General features: G+C 46.5%; 1 protein-coding gene and 1 long non-coding RNA gene across 3 annotated transcripts; one reads left to right on the top strand and one right to left on the bottom strand.

Annotated features, from left to right (window-relative positions):
* Window positions 1–321: 321 nt before the first annotated feature.
* Window positions 322–7,173, bottom strand: LOC144130297 (uncharacterized). 2 transcript variants are annotated; one of them, XR_013314056.1, is made up of 3 exons: window positions 7,104–7,173; window positions 3,946–4,085; window positions 322–591 (listed from the first exon to the last, which is right to left on the bottom strand). It is a non-coding gene; the product is annotated as an uncharacterized LOC144130297 (long non-coding RNA). The 2 variants fall into 2 exon arrangements; XR_013314055.1 differs by having other exon boundaries at window positions 326–591; window positions 3,946–4,025; window positions 7,104–7,164.
* Window positions 7,174–10,297: 3,124 nt separating this feature from the next.
* On the top strand, window positions 10,298–11,149 carry LOC144129739 (uncharacterized). The gene has a single exon (XM_077663825.1). It carries the CDS (start codon window positions 10,298–10,300, stop codon window positions 11,147–11,149), a length of 852 nt encoding a protein of 283 aa, XP_077519951.1.
* The last annotated feature ends 6,399 nt before the right edge of the window (window positions 11,150–17,548 follow it).

Here is a 17,548-nt window from a genome sequence, read left to right as displayed (position 1 = left end):
ATGAGGGCGGCGCTGCGCAAATTAACGCGTTCCTACAGAAATCGGCTAAGCCGTCAGTACGAAACTAAATAACCATGTGATGTCCCTTCTTGCATCCGTGCGTTCAACATCGCCGCCTGCTGGAGAGGGCTGTAGTCAGTTGTGACGCATGCCCATTGTTTTAAAGAACTGTCAGCCAGGTTTACTTGCGTATATATCGCAGCATCTGCATAATTCGCGCTTGCAGTGAACTCTTGCAGTGAACTCACAGCAACAAATGCAGTTCGGCGTCCTTTTTCTTTTAGTCGCTGAATGTTTCCAGACAAGCTTGATTCAGACGAGTCACCGATGTGTCTCGCATAGAGCCCCATGACTGGTGCACTTTAATTTCACCATAACATGATGCCAGTGGACGGAAGAGATGCGGTTGCCTCCGCTCTCAGCAGTATTTTCTCGGCCCGCAGCGATGGTTCAGCAGCCTCCATGTTCCAGGAGGGCAGAGGCACGTTAGACTGTCCCTCACGCAACCGATGATGATGGAACCGGGGCCCATGTTCTCGTTGAGGCTTCCGTCCGGCGGGCATATCGTGGCCACTTGACCTTTTGGGCAGACTGGAACGGAACGCAGGCAGAAAAAATAAAAGTTAACAGCAATAAGAAGAGAGAAAATGAAAAGGAAATGGGTCAGCGAGCGAGGGTTTGGACGGTATCAGGTGATATATAGTTCAGCCGGCAGCAGCAAATTCAACTAGGAACAACTTGATACGGAAACGCTGAAAAGTAATATCTTTCTATACAGCAGGCATACGCATGCACCAGAACCCAAATGAAGTGAACAACACACACCTTTCCGCGTTGTACTCTAGACAGCGCATAAGATAATCTTGTATATAACCATACAGAGCACATGTGGAACATAGCGGAGGCGATGCCGGACCCGTCTTATAAATCCGCGCAGGCGTACGAGTATACTCCCTCATAGTTCCCTTCAGCACATTGTCAACCCGCGTGGAAAACAGTCATGTAGAAAGGGGGCCTTATGCCTTCTTTTAAAGTTCCTCCAGGACTCGAGTTTGGACTCCGGATGGTGACAGGAAGAGTTGACTATTGACTGTTATAGGTGGTTGTTTTTATAGCTACGTAGATCGGTCAGGTCTCAGGTATGTACCTGATTTGTGGATCTTATAGTTAGCATTTAAATGTCGCTACGGTGGAGCAATTGCCGGCAGAATTGACAAGGCTAACCCCACTAATAGCTTGCAACAACCTGAACCTCGACGTCAACCAAATAAAGTGATCGGCCGCAAACGAATTTGGGGTGAGGGGAGGAGCACACTACAGTGCATTGGAATGGCAACAAGGCCCGGTATTCCCGCGGTGCGTTTGTGGCATTCGCTTATGAGCCGGTTACGGAACGGCGTGTCACACACGTTGCAGGCGACCAGTGCTCTCCACCGGCCGTGCATTAATGTTGAGAACCGTCGTGATTGCTCATATTGTTTTAGAGCCAATCGGTACGAAACACCCTCGGCACGAACTTCGCCTCATCTCAAAGCACTCAAGGCTGTCGTCCCGCTTGAAGCTTAGCTAAAGCAATTTTTTTTTAAATTTAATAGATATGTGGAGGAGTCGATATCCGTGATTCGAGCAGTTCCGACTGAAGCACCCTTGAACAAGCGGCCTCCTGTCGCGTAGTCTAACGTCTCCTTGGTGGTAGCTGAAAACCCAGTGTACCGGTGACACTTAATTACACAATGAAATATGCATCATTCACATTGTTCAGTATTTGCAGAGGCGTTTACATAATAAGCATGCTAACACCAACTACAGCGAAATAGGTTAACCAAAATGAGGATACTTAATTGTGGCACTGTTAATTATGAAAAAGATAAGAGGATAAATGTGATCAACACGAACTATTCCGAACAAGGTACTTTTTGTCCATTTTAGATAGCATTCGACTCGGTCGAAACCTCAGAAGTCATGCACACATTGCGGAAGAAGGGTGGAGGTGAGTCTTCTGTCAAAATACTGGAAGAAATCTATAACGACTGCACAGCCACCATAGCCCTCCATAAAGTCAGCAATAAAATTCCAACAAGGAAGGTTGTTAGGCAGAGAGACACGGTCTCGCCAATGCTATTCTCCCCCTCCTTTAAGAAGGTACAATTCAGAGGCCCGGATTGGGAGCAGTTGGGTTAATGGAGAATACCTCAGTAATCTGTGATTGGATGATAACATTACCTTGCGAAGTCATTAAGGGCATGAACTGCCCTGCAGTGGACGCAGTCAGGATGATGATGGTGCGGACTTTTAATCCAGTTTGCGCCAAATGTTACTAACTCCGTTTTTTTTTCGGTTCAGCATAATATGACGAGCCTTGCGAATGACAGCGCGATTTACCACTGAAAAAATGTCATACAGCCGACGTTGCAAAGTCAAACTTTCCGAGGGTGAATATCTTGCATTCCTGCACTTGTACCCGGCACATCCTTATGCCTTCGGATTCAATGACATTGTAGTACGAAGTTAGAAGGCTTTGGGGGCTTTGTTAGCAAACTATTGTACTAATTAACTGAAAGGAACCCGAAGGCCAACTTTATTCTGTTATTGTTCACAGTGAAAATGGATTCTCTGGCTGATTTCTGGCTACGGCGGCGTTTTTCTGGCCCCAGAAAACTGGCTGGCGGTTTAGCATTGCTACGCACAAAAAAAATGTGTGAAAGGGCGGTGGGCCACTCAAATATTGGGGGTGAGCCAAACCTATTCTGGGAATGTCTAAGGTCGATTCCTAACGTGGTTCGACTCAATTTTTTACTTTTTGGGATGGGGGACCGAAATTTTGGGGAGGGGGGAGCTAAACCCATTCTGGGAGTGTCCCAGGTCGGTTCCTAGCTTGGTTTGACTCAATTTTCAAACTCTACGAAATTAGCCAAGTCCCTTTTAGGACTGTCTAAGGTCGGCTCCGAACGCGGGTCAGCTGAATTTTTAAATTCTCGAGTGCGGGCCAACCCTGATTTTGGATTTAGGCCAATTCCATTTGAGGAATTTTGATGCGTCTTAAAGATATTTGGGACATGCCTCATGCGCCGTACCATGTGTTGCCATTCTGCGGTTAGCTCCTTCTGCGGTTAGGTCCTTTTTACCCGGAAATAACTAAATAGTTGCTACTTGCGAAATATGCCCTTCCTACTCTCATTAAAAGACAGGCTACTTATGCAGAGTTTATCTACGAATTCTTCGTCACTCTCACATTAGCTTTTGTGGAAAGGGTTTACTCTCAAGTGGACAATTATCAGCATTGCACTTTTCTGGTAATAAACAAAACACAATGCTCAAGGATGAGCCTTTGAGGAAAGTATCTCAAACTTTCTTCCTTGCTATAGATATTTGAACTCTAAGGATCGCTAGGAAACACGAGGAAACGGCGAAGACAGCGCAACCGCTTCCGAGAAAGCATGTTTTTCAAGAATTCGGTTCACAGGGAAGTTCTCAGTTGTTTTTACTGCAAATACCAAAGGCACAACAGGTAGGCGAGTAACACCGTGTCGGGGCCACTGCTGCTATGCGCTCAGCAGCAACGTTCTCTACCGGGACTCTACTTTTCACCATCACCCTTTATTTCCTCCTCTCCACCATTGCAACTTTGTAACAAGAAAGAGAATACTGACTGGTTTTTGTATTTGTTTTTTTCTCAAAATGATGAAATAGTTAAAGAATTAAGTTCGCTGCTCTGTAAAAGTTGAATAATCCTTTACACGAAAATCACGGCGGAGTAGAAAGTTGGCTGGTGGTATGACTCCCGAATGCATGCAGAATGTTTTGTCGAGTGAACATTTTCGCAAATGTACAGAGAAGATTGTATTACGATGAGAAATTCTCACCATTGTCCCGCAGTGTCCAGGCATTCGAACACCAGTGAGAAAAAGGAGTACACAAAATATAACAATACAAAAGCAAGCTTACTCTGTGCTGTGGCCACGGAAACGACAAGAAGTAGGAAAATGGAGGTGCCGTCTTTCATATCCGAAGGAACTCAACGGCATCTGAGGTAGAGGTTCACATACATGTGAGAGTGATTAGTGCGTTGACTTGAGGTGTGGTCACTAAAAGAAAAAAAAACACGTTTGAACAGCTCAAGAAAGTGAAAAAAAATTAAATTTGCTGTTGACCATTCACGTCAATTATAGAGGTTTTAAAGAGGTTTTGTGGTGCACAAAAATTGCCCAAGTGGACATGCTCTGCTGCGCAACGCATTAAACTGTGCGAAAACTGTCGCTGTGCAGCTGGCTGCGGTTTGCTGACGCCTCTGAAGGCCTACAGTGAAATCGAAGACCTACAGACATTGGGCAACCTGGGTAGCCACAACGATAGTAACAGCCGCACGGTAAACTTCCTGTCGCTGGTCACGTGATGACCCCTGACTATTACCTGACTTTGAATCCATCACTTGCAACGTGTGGCCACGTGAACAAATCTATACAGTCTACGTGTAGACCGCGAAAGCCCTTTTGGGAGGCCGACTTTTATTCGTTTTGGCTGTAAAAGATAAGAACCCCGCTGAAGTGTGCACACTTTAGCATCTGCTGAAGTGCGTTGGCCACATTGTGTGTGGCCTATTCTGCTCACTGCTCACCATACATTCGACTCTGAAGCAAACGCAGTCGCATTTCAACGGGCGAATGGGCACATTGTCACTTCGTTTGTGTTTTCCCTGTGCTTTAAGAGAAGCTTTGGAGTACTCTATATTCGATGCTTTCTTGTGTTATAGTAATGTCGTTTCTGGCTTCGTTCGTCTATGACTGTTATTTGTTCATTATTATACACTAAAAATTAGGCACAAGCTCCTTAATGAAAAATGCTACCTGTAATGGTAATCGCACTGAGCCAGTTTTATTTTCTCAAAGACAACCATTTTGGCCCTTTTACACCGATGCCCTATAGAAGCATGTGCAACTGAGGAAATTGGGGCAATTATTGAAAAGAGTGACTTCAGTATGCCTCATGGAGACGTTACACATAACCTGGTGTTACGATCGCGGCATGAACAGATCGCCACAGTGTAACGTCTGCATGCGAGGTCCGTGCAGAAAACACCCGATCATGTTAAACATTTGCGAAACCTGTGGCTCAGCTTGAACTCCCTTTAGTCACCTGATATAAGGAACCAAAGGGCATAAATCAGTATTCCGTCTCGCTTCAGTCTGCCCTGGCTGCAATTAGTAGCCCTTGAATGAGGGGGTGAATAGTTCTTTAAAATTCCCAGTTTCAAATCCTAAATATGACATGAAGCGAGTTTCTGGGGGCGAGTTGATACATTTAGGTTTTTTCAGACGATGAATTTCTAAGCCGGTGCCGAATTCGATGTGGACGTGCTGTCGAGCCATTCCTTCCAAAACAAGCGTAGCACACCGCCACCAGATCTTTTTTGGACCATGTCAGTGGTCGTCAATCAGTCAATGACGTCAATCTGTCGATAGGTGAGCTGTGGGCTATTGGTGGTGACCCACAGGTCTTTTTGCTCTACCATAACCATGCGTGCTTTGACGAGCGCTGGCTTATTCATCTGAATGGCGTAAGAAGCGTTACAGGCAGCTAACTGTCGAATTTTAGACTTTAGACATCTCACAGCGCCGAATTTCGGGTGACTGCCATCATGCGGAGCTTCGCCATTGGCATGGTCAAAAGGTTCATTTGGTGGTGTGCTTTGCTTGCAGTGACATGAAGATGATATAATAGTTCGACGACATGTACACTTCGCATTGTCCTCCAGCTTTGCAATTAATAATAATAATAATAATAATAATAATAATAATAATAATAATAATAATAATAATAATAATAATAATAATAATAATAATAATAATAATCGCCATCATCACAATCACAATTATTATTATCATCATCATCATCATCATCATCATCATCATCATCATCATCATCATCAATTCGTCCTCTGAAACATCACAAATGGCCGGAAAAAGCCTTCGAGGACGTTTCCGTGAGAGGCATGTGAATAAAACTGGCTGCTGGGACGGTTTACGGGAGAACTCTCTATATATATATTTTTGGTCTCAGAATCGGAGACAGCTGGGTGAGGACCCCGAGCAACGAATACCATCGATGGACAGTCTAAAAGTGAACAGCCGGTTCTGCGCGTTATACATGTTGTGGGTTTTGACATTTTTTTCTCAGAATTTGGCCAAGAGAACAGGATGAAATCGCTCGTCCTGGGAGAAGGGGCTAACAATGTGCCAGATTTCGAAGAAAAAGAACATATTTTGAAACCGACTTAATTCCAAGAGAAGGTAAGGTTAACAGGGTATACGGCAGAACGTTAAGTGGGCAGTTGACATTAAAAAGTTTGTTAGGATAAGGTGGTCAGGATAAGGATAAAGGACAGTGTTATTTGGAGACATATAGGAAAGGCCTTTGTCGTGCAGAGGGCGTAGTCAGGCTGCTGCTGCTGATGATGATTATCACTTTTCGTTAGTTTTTGAACCTACTGCGACGTGACATATGCAGGTCTAAGTGCTTGTACTTCCGTAAAAATGAACGAGGTACAATTCATACGCAACAATTCTGGATGGAAGCATTTTAGAACGGGAAACAGTTTGAGAACGCAATTTTTCATGTATTATAAGATTTCACTACAACAATCAATATATCCGGAGATATCTCGTCGGCAAGCTTACATTTTGGTTTGCTAATAACGTTCTTGCTATCGTAAAAAGCCTTTCCCATTGCTTTTCTATGGCAGTCTCAACTGCTTGATGCGAGCGATGGAAATAATTGCCGCGTGTATTTCGATTGATCAGCACAATAATTTTAACTGTTGTTGATGAATGTGACCAATGCTGTGGAGCGCATGGCGGGAATTCGTTGTTCACGTAGCGGTGTGTAATCGAATGAGCTCAAATGGAATTGTGCGCGTCTGAGAGGATCAAGGACACCTGTGCAGGAGAAAAATACTCGAAAACTAATGGGCTTGGTCTTTCTGTAAGAACAAAATGTGCAAACAAACAGATGACATTACAGTCGAAGCTGGCCCCGGCGCGCTGCCATTGCTCTAGGATATACGATGCTGCCTTTGCGTAGCGATAATTAGCGTGTGGAGTGCTCACCCGACCGCTAATCGGCGGTTTCTTTCTTCTCCGCGTGGTCGTAGCCGGCGTCGAATGAGCCTGGAAACAGATGCGATGGTGCGTTAAGCAGCTGCATCAGTTCTCAAAGAAAAGCGAACACAACACGTGTTCACTGTAGGCTCACTGGGCTACAGAAAGTAAAAGGATCACAAATTTACGGCCTTCATTAAAATCTGACTGTCCCTTCCAATCGAAATTAAATCAATATGGCGGCGGACTTATCGTCATTCTAAAATTTGCAGTTTCACATCTATCCTTATTGTATAAACATTTTGCTCGTTTCGTATTTGTGTACTTTCAATCGAAGTCATGCGAACTGAACTGAAAAATATCTGATTAATAAAAAAAAAATTCAGTGCATTCTACACTAGAGTAAGAAAACAAAAAAATCAAGCATCAAGAGAAGCTAAAGGAGCCTAATGAGGTGTAAAGAATCGATAAAGAATTCTACGGCCCAATAAACTAAATGTAACTAAATAAACTAATAAACTAAATGTAACTAGGTGAAAGCTAACTCAAAACTCGGAGTGAAAGTCTTATCATTTGTGCAGGTTTTCTGTTCTGAAGAAACTTAACACGGTATGTTTTGTTGATATAGCCAAGGAAATTGTCTTACCCTGCGAGGCCGTCACAAAACACACATGTGTTCCATTTAAAGGTTCATACGTGGTGGGAAAGATAGGAGATTAACATCGCCATGATGAACAGGACGCAGCACTAGCGGCAGTGCGTGCTTTCGCCGTCTCCAGCAGGTGGCCCCAACAATGAGTATATGCATGCCCACATTTCAATATAGCTTTGAAAAAGCGTAGCATTTTGGGCCAAATCGTGCATGATTACAAAAGAAAAACAGAAGAAAAGGACGCGTTCACAAGAAGAAGGAGTATACAGGATGACGTTAGAAACATAACTCACAGGAGCTGTGTTTTCAGCGTCGCCCTGTCTACTCCTTGTGAACGTGTCCTTTTCTGCTGGTTCAAGATAGTTCTTTCGAAGCATGAAAGAGTGGAAAAAAGAATCATACAGAGAAAAAAATTAGTGGTGGTTTAGCTTTGGGTAAACCTAGAGTGACGCGATAGCTACAGCTGGCCGAGTGGAGCTTGGTCACGTGACCAACCACCTGACGAACCACGTGATCAGCCACGGCGCCGCGCCGCCGGCAGCTGCTCCGCACCACGTGACCAACCACGCGACAGCGTGGCGGCGCAGCCACAGGATGGCGGCGCCGCCACGCTGAAGGCTCGAAACGCTACCGTAATGTAGCTACCGCTACAAAAATACTGAGCCTGGGAGCTCCCGGCACCAGCCTGGTTCATTGGGATGCTGTTAGCTTCTGACCATGATAAGCTGGGACATAAATTTACATGTTAACGATAGTAAAGGACTCTCTCCCGCTGCATTCGTTGAGGCACTATACTTGAATGACAGAAAGTACGGTGTTAAATGCGTTTTTCTTTCTAGGTGTCAAGTTTTTATTAGGCAATCGAAAGTGTCAGCACACAAGCCTCTCCATTTATCTGGGAGTAGCTCTGTCCTGTGACTGCCCAGCACAACCTCGTCACTGTAGACAAACTTTCAACGTTACCCGCGTCATTATCTTCAACTTTGGTCCCTCTGTGTTGCACTCAAAGACCGCCTGTCATCTGCTAACCGCATTACACGCCCAGGAGCAAGTCCTTTCCTTCTCTTAATTTCAGTAGGGTATCACTTATTTACGTTTGTTAGCCAATCAACTGGGGTTTGTCATCGTGTTGTCAGTATCCTTGTGCCATCATTAACATTGTTTTCAAGATGAAGCTAATATCCTACCCAATTTCTTTGTTTCCTTCCGATATTTTTTGTGCTGTACTAGCCTCCTTTGAAAACCTTTTCTTAGCCTCAAATTTACGGCCTCATGAGTGAGCCCCCAAAATTATACGTCGATCACATTCTTACATTTGAGAGGATATCGGAAAGTTGCCGCTGATAACTTCACAATACGTGCCTAATGCACTCCCACCATTATTATTATCCTGCTGAGTTTTTTCATTCACCATCTGCCAAAACTACGCGGCCAGTTTAAATGTACCCCATCACTTTTTCTGTGTCCCGATAAATATTTTACAGCTGTCATCCCATTTCATAGTTTGTAAATTTCGTTTCTGTTATATTTACGTTAATTCTTAAGCCTATAAGATTGTATTTTTGTGCTTAGGTTGTTAATAATGTATAACAATTCATCCCCCGAGTAACTTGGAATGTACTAGGACGTCATGTTGTTTAGGTGTTCTTGGTTAAATATTATGCCTTCACAATTGTTTGTCGTACATTCGCTCCATTGAGCATATCAGTGAAGTAACACCCCAGCAATGGTCTATTTTCACTGATTCAAAGGCATCCTTACAAGCCTTACAATCTGCTCTTCGTCATGGGTCCCATTAACAACAGGTAGCGGAAATCCGAGATGTCCACCACACCGCCATCAATAAAAGGCCCGATATTGTTTATCAGTGGCTTCCAGGACACAGTGGCATCATAGGCAACAACCGCGCGGACGAAGCCGCGCGAAATGCTCACCATGAGAGCGATTGCGTGTCCATCCCCATCTCGAGAGCCGACGCAGAGGGTAGGCTTAGACCACTGTCGCGGGACATCACGCTTGCTGCGTGGAATTCAGGCCAATTCTCGCATTCGCGTTTAAAAACCTTAGACCCAGATCTGAAGCTTCGGCTTCCATCCGGCCTACCACGACGTGAATCAACTTTGTTGTGTCGCCTGTGGCTTGGTGTAACTTTCACCAAGCACTACTCCTTCTTAATAGACATGGCTGACAACCCTGCATGTGCCATCTGCGGGTGTGATGAGACGATAGCCCACATTCTTTGTGAGTGCCCTGCCTACAGCGCCGAAAGACAGTCTCTCTGACGTGCGCTGGAGCGTCTAGATCCACGGCCACCGAAGAAAATGAAGATTTGTAGCCGCAGCACCAGCCGTCGAAGATGATGACGATGCCGAAGTGCGGTCTAATTGAGCTTGCTCCTCGTGCCGGCGTCACGCGCCTTTCGGCTCCCCGCCATCAGACGTTCTAGCACTTCAGCCAGTAAATCAATCATTTCCTTCATCGTGCCGGCCCCATACTGATTGGCGCGAGAAACTGGTGACTCCGGACGTTCGCTCGAACACACGCCCCCACCATGGCCAACGCCGAAGACAACGCCTCCGCCATGCCCGGCGACGGACCTTCCACTGCAGTCTCTGTGCTGTCCCTTCGCCTTCCCCCGTTCTCGCCGGCCGATCTTCAACTCTGGCTCGCTCATAGCAACAGCCAGTTCACTATTAGCCGCATCACCACCCAGGCGCAGAAGTTTCATCACGTCGCCGCGTCGCTACCACCTGTGATTGCCGCCGAAGTCCGCGACCTCCTCATAACTCCGCCCGCCTCGGCCCCGTTTGACACGTTGGCTGCTGAGCTCATCAAGCGAACAACCGTCCCGGAACACCGCCGCCTACAGCAGCTCATCTCCTCCGAAGAACTGGGGAACCGCAAACCAACTCAGTTGCTGCGGCGGCTCCAGCAGCTCCTGGGCGACAAGGCTGCCACCTTCGACCAAGCCTTCCTGCGTGAGTTTTTCCTTCAGCGTTCGGTCTGCCTGGTGCTTGTGCCCGCCCAGGATTTGTCTTTGGAGAAGCTCGCTGAGCTGGCAGATTCCGTCTTGGACGTTTCCTACTCCACAATTTCTCTCGGTGCAGTATCCCAGCCTCCCACCCCGCCATCATCTCTTCCCTCCGGCGTGGACCTTCAGAGCATCGTGACGACTTCCACGCCCAGATCACACGTCTCTCCGGCCAAATCGCCCCACTGTCGACCTCTCGCTCTCTTTCGCCTTCCCGTCACCAGGCCTCACCTTGCAGACGTAGTGCTACCCCACCTCTTCAAACCAGCGAGTGTTGGTATCACCGCACCTTTGGTGGAGCAGCGCGTCGCTGCACCCCTCCCTGTCACTTCCAGGGAAACTTCCCACGACACCACTAGAAGCGGCAATTGATGTCACCCCGGAGAGCAGCCGCTTATTCCTCATACTTATTCCTCATACTGAGCAGGCCTCATACTGATTGGCGCGACTGATTGTCAGCCACTAACCGCGGCGATCGTCGGTGGTGAAGGCCTCCAAGGCACTGCTCCGCTTCTTGAGAACTTCTGGCCTGCACGATAGGCTTTGACTTTACCGATAGATTGCTGACTTTTTCATAGTGACTTTAATTTCCCGCCATTCTCTTTTCTCCTTCATCTCTTTATCCCTTTTTATCCCCCGTGCGGGGTAGCAAACCTGTTATTCTTCTGTTTAACCTTCCTGCCTTTCATCGAACCCCGCACGTACCACATGCGAGGCGGATGTTCAACCACTCGGCCACCGCTGTGGTCTTTCTACCTTTTCTTCTTTTCACCTCTGTTTCTTTCACTCTTTACTTCTTTTTCTTTGCACGGGAATGTGCCATATTTTATAAAGCATCCTTTCCCTGTGCCCCAATTTTTTATAATGCCACACCGGCGTTTGAACTGCTGTCACAAGGAATTTTTGAACTGCTTTATAGTTCTATATTTTTTCTATGCGTGTGTTTTCCGTATGATATCTGTCGGAATTAGCTCATTCTGAGCATCCTGTAATTTCAAATGTCCCTCCTGTAGTAGTGCCCTTGTGATGTCGCATGTATTTGGGAAAGCAAGAAATTTACAAACACGATTTTCGAAGGGTATGTCAAGAAATTTATTAGAATTGAGGCGGCGTGTCAGCTCTTTGTCTCGAGGAGTAAGTCAAGAGTGGTCTTTTGCAAGGGGTCTGCATGTCGCACGACTTGCTATTCAATGCAGTAAAGTGTCCTGTTCAGACCAGGTCGGATGAGCATTCTAGATGGATACCAAGGCGAAAAAAGGCCGCCAACAAAATTACGAATAGTCAATTAGATATTTACTATTTATACTACCCTTCATGTTATCTTGTGGGAACGTCGTGCCAGTGGTGCCTTGAACCCGCTAAAAAGTAATGGTGCACGGAACACGTCCTATTGTGGCTAGTGCCACGATATCGTGACTGTGTGCGAGAGGAAAGAACAGCAGAATTTCGACATTCACCTGCCAGTGCTTAAATTCAAAGATTATATCCCAAAGTGGTCGCTTGAGGACCTCTGCGGATATGAATAGATAAATTTTTTTAATTCGAATGTTACGCTGAAATTCTTTTTTGCATTAGTGATGTAAGGTGTCTTATTACATACGTGGTTGCCTGTGCTGGCGATTACTTGTTTTAGGCTTGGGAAAGACGGCGACAGATTTCAGGTACGAACAGAGACGGCTCAATAAAAATTTGTTAAATGAGGCGGTAAAAAATATAAAAAAGTGGTGGTGTAGTTCTGGTTAAACCTGGAGTGACGCGATAGCTACATCTGGCCGAGTGGAACTGGCTCAGTTGAATTGAAAAGTTAGTCTTTCGCCGCTCTGTTTCGCTGGGCTGCCACAGCTGTGGCAGCTCGGTTTCGCCGGCGCGCAGCGCCGCCGGCAGCAGCAGCTGCTCCGCACCACGTGGCTGGTCACGTGACCAGCCAGGTGACGAACCACGTGATCAGCCATGGCGCCTAGCCGCCGGCAGCTGCTCCGTACCACGTGACCAACCACGTGACAGCGTGGCGGCGCCGCCACGCTGAAGGCTCGAAATGCTACCGTAATGTAGCTACCGCTACAAAACAAACGAACAGCTGCCTAGCGCGGTTCATGGAATACGTTGTCTGTCCAGAAGACGTAAGCATAATTGTTCCATAACGTTTCATTTGTGCTACGGGGCTGCACCTGTTGCGGCGGTGTCGCACTGCGGACAGGCATGCGCCGGAAATGCGGTCGACAACGTCACTCTTCCGCGAAGAAGCTTCTCAAGCGCGCGACATTTCCTACCTTCGTTCCGCTTCAGGGTGGCTTCTCTGAGGAGCTGTTGCGTGTGCTTTTTATTTGCTTGAGAAATGTGCAACCCAAAAGCCGGAGTATTCGTACAGTAGTTAGAAGGTTTGCAACAGACGGAGCGGCTACTAGAAAGAAGTTATAAAATATACGTTTACATATAGCACAGTAATGTAAAAACATGGTGCCGTACGCAGAAGCGTGACAAAAATTCCTGCCTGGCCATAAATTGCTTAGAGTTACTAAATTTTTGTTTGCGAAACAAACAATATGGCTTAGTACTAATGAAGGAGAGGGAGAGAGAGAGAGAGAAAGATGAACGGAAAGGCAGGCAGGCTAACTAGGCGACGTCCAGTATGCTACCCTACACGCGGTGAGGAAAACGAAGGGAGAGATAGAAAGAAAAATGAGGGAAGTCGAACTGAAAGGAGACTTCAGTCAAATACACTCGGTTCTTCAGAGCATAGAAATTTCAGTTCAAAGAGATTCTCGTAATTCATCTCTATCGAAATGAGACGATGGTCGTGGCGTTAACGGACAGCCGGTATTAGCCATATTCTACAAAAATTATAAATCTTGCCACCGCCCGTGAATGCCGGTGTCGTCTAACAGCCACGGGAACGGGCCTCTAAAATCTGCTTTGTAGCCAATCGCCGTAACCTGTGAGTCATAAAAGTGCCACAAAATCTGGAGTCACAGTTCTCTAGCAAATGAACCACGGCCATTAACCCCCTTCGTGGAAAGGTGAAATAATCGCAGAACAAAAAATATTCATCGACCACGAGCCTCGCATATATTCCTCAAAAATAAAAAGAAGCGATACTCATCTGCGCGTATAGCCCGTACAGTTACATGTTTGAGTGGTGGGCTTTGCTTTGAATCTACCTGGCTTGCATTTTCGAAGGTAATCATATTTTAAAATAAAGAAAGAATTGAGAAGCTCGTAGGCTTTTCATGGACCCAAGAAGCGAAAATAATGCATTTACCCCCCCCCCCCCGTACACAGAAAGAAGCGTCTACTCGGAGGCACTGATCCATATGTCACTTACGTAATGCAAAAAAGACGAACTGCGCAACAAGAACACGGACGAAAGGGAGGCAGACACACACTAACGCAGACTTACAACTTTACTAAAGGAAGGAATACAAGGCAAATATATATAGCGATCCCCCAACGCACTTCAAATCTGATCAATATGGCACGTGACAATCTGCCCAGGCGATAAACTGACCACACAAGAACCAACCGCTTACAAGATAATCTTATACCGGGCCGGCCCTTTCTATGAAAACAAAAAGCAAAGGAACGCTTAGCGACAGTGCACGCTTGAGAATTACGCGTTCTGCAAAGTAAGGAAATTCGTAACAAAAACCACACCACTGTAGCCATCTGATACCACTGAAGCTCGAACCGCTTACAAGCGCAGGTGCTGACACCAAAACCAAGAGACGAAGCACTCCCCCTTTTGAAAGCAAACAAAACGGGAAACAAAAACAACCACATCGGTCATCGTCAAAAACGATTTGATCAGATTTGATCAGATTTGATCAGAACGATCAGATTTGAAGTGCGTTGGGGGATCGCTATATATATTTGCCTTGTATTCCTTCCTTTAGTAAAGTTGTAAGTCTGCGTTAGTGTGTGTCTGCCTCCCTTTCGTCCGTGTTCTTGTTGCGCAGTTCGTCTTTTTTGCATTATGATCAACCAACTAGCCCGACAAGTCTTGTTGTCACTTACGTGACATGAGCGTCAGAACGCATTCGCTTCTTACGGCTAAGGTGACATGGATGCAAGGACCTTAGATGATAGCTCTTCGAAGGCGCACCCTGCTCACGCACCCCTTATGGCACTAGCCGACCCTCGACCCCCCCCCCCCTACATGCGTAGCCAGCAACAACCCCAACCTCAATGCCAGCACTACGATTATGCATGCATAAATGCGCGATAAAATTAGGTGTGAGTAAAAAAGAGATAAAAAGCGCGCGCGCGCGCGCGCGTGTGTGTGTGTGTGTGTGTGTGTGTGTGTGTGTGTGTGTGTGTGTGTGTGTGTGTGTGTGTGTGTGTGTGTGTGTGTGTGTGTGTGTGTGTGTGTGTGTGTGTGTGTGTGTGTGTGTGTGTGTGTGTGTGTGTGTGTGTGTGTGTGTGTGTGTGTGTGTGTGTGTGTGTGTGTGTGTGTGCGCGCGTGCATCATGCATGTGTGAGCGGCTGCTTTCTGCTGCTGTGTAGAAAAGGGAGCAACATTCTGTTTCCTTGTTTGTTGTTGCAAGAAATAAAAGAAGAAAAGGCCGCCACCGTCTGGAAGACGTTGAAGTAACGAGTGTTAGCTGTTTGGTATACCAGACGAAGAAAGCGAAGAAGAACGCGCCTGTTGTCCAGTTACAATGGAACTTGCTTCATTTGGGGGGTCAAAGTGGGCCTAGATTTCGTCTTGCGGTGCGATATGGTAACGCTTCAATTATTTAATCATGTATACAATGTTAACCTTTATTTAATTGTGGTTTTATTTATATACCACAACCCATAGGTTTTATTTGCCTACCAAATTCGGTACACAACTGTCCCCGGATGGGTGCCTCTTGTTTTCGGAGTATATGTAGCGGAACGAATGTATGCATGTTTAGCGGTCCCGTAATTGGGCAGTTTTCTTTCAGTTGTAGAATATTTTTGAGAGTGAGGGGGGTAAGGGATAGGAGGTCACAATCAGTTTTAATGGCCGCCATCTTGGATTCGAGGAACCGAAACTATGCCTCCATTTCGTCCCCTAACGTCATTCTCACATAGTTCCACCCCTATCCACCATATTGCACCGAGACGTCATCATTGCCACGCGGCAGGTGGTTGTTTCTACAATGTTATTTTACACGGCGCTACAAGTCTCTATGCGAGATATGCTGTTTTCTAGTTGCTGCCACAGATGGCGCTGCGATCTCAGGGTAGCAGACCCCACGAAATTTCGAAACGTGATGAGTAAGAGGAATATTTCCTGGCGGTGTATGTGACTCATGTAGCACGTCGCTACGCGGTCTGGAAGATAAAGCAATCAGAAATCAAGGCTTTCCGGACATTCTCCACTTTCACCCAACCCCCCCGAAGGAGAAAATAAATAAGCAGTGCTTCGTTCGATCCGACGTCCACAGCGGTTGCTCTGTTGGTCCAACGAGAAAAAGTGGTGCGGCGTTGCTCTCAGGTGGCGCATTCTTCTTTTTCTGCGCGCAGTGGAAATGAAAAGTTTATAAGGTCGACGCGACGGGTCAGTGCGCCACGAGTCGACTTTCCGCGTCCGCGTTTGCGGGTTGGTGAACGCCAAAAACGAGAAGAAAAAAGGAATTTCAACGAGAAAAACAAGGAAAATAACCGTCGAATGCCCTGCTTTTTCTGACAGGCATAACTTTCTTCTTTTTGTATGTCTATTTTTTATTCAAGGCACGGCCGATTCGCCAGCGCGACCTCTGGAGAGGTGAAGGCATCTTTTAACGCGAGAGCGCACGCGCTGCCGCCCAGTCTGTGCGACGTATACGTGAGCCCGAAGCCAGAGCGCGACTGAGTTTTTCAAGATGCCAATTTTTACTAAGGTAGCGAAGCACTCAAGCTCGATGAGACAGCAAACTGGGTGCCGAGGCCTTATTGTAACCACTTTTACCCCCTCCCCCTTGTTATCTACCGTATCGCTTGCCCTGAAAAACTCTCAACGCAGGATAGTCGCTTGTTTGCTTAAGCACTTATACGGCCAAACCGTGTCGACCTTTTGACGCGACAAGATGTATGCGTGTGCCGCTACAAGCGGAAGGAGGCGCATTTGTAGGAAACGATAGCCGGCTGTCTTCAGGGTTCCTGGGAAAGGCTTAGGCACAAAAGGGGACGTGGATGTTAGGCTATGGGCACGCCCATCATCTGCTATGGCTTCTTATTGTTTGCTTCTTGCGCCTGAAGCCCGGCAATAACATTGCGGCACAAGTAGGTTTGGTAACAGGATGTCCGTTAACAATTTAAGCCTGTGCACGACTGTTCGCAGCCGACATTGGGGATAAATCAGGCAGCCTAATACCCCTGTCACACGGGACTTCTTCTCGGCCTTTGCCGTAAAGTTGTCTTATTGCACCAAAGGAGGAAAACTGAAAAGGACCAGCGACGCTGCTACACAGCAAATCCAAAGGAGCTAGAACGCGGCCTCCGTGAATGCCAAAAGTCGCCGCCGTGTGTGAAGCGGCGCTAGTAACATTATGAAATTAAAGCAGATGGTAGCACTTCAGCTAAGAGGATAATAATGTTTTCGTTTATGTTCGAAAAAGTAGCTATCACGATAATAAATGAGCGTTCTGACGGTGGGAAACGGATATTTTGAAACAAGTTTCTTTTTTTTTTTTTTTCATCGTTCTCGGTCCGACCACGGTAGGCGCACTTTTCCGTTCGGCTCCTCGTTGTGTGTGAGAAGCGTGCTTTGTTGCTTGTGCCTGTGCGCATTTCAAAGAAATTAGGTTGTGCCTGGTTAGCGTGCTG

This window comes from Amblyomma americanum, chromosome 4 (assembly GCF_052857255.1).
Source record: "Amblyomma americanum isolate KBUSLIRL-KWMA chromosome 4, ASM5285725v1, whole genome shotgun sequence".
In the NCBI taxonomy this organism is placed as follows: Eukaryota; Metazoa; Arthropoda; class Arachnida; order Ixodida; family Ixodidae; genus Amblyomma; species Amblyomma americanum.
The sequence above is the reverse complement of the archived record's forward strand: the minus strand, read 5'-3'. Positions and strand labels throughout refer to the sequence as shown.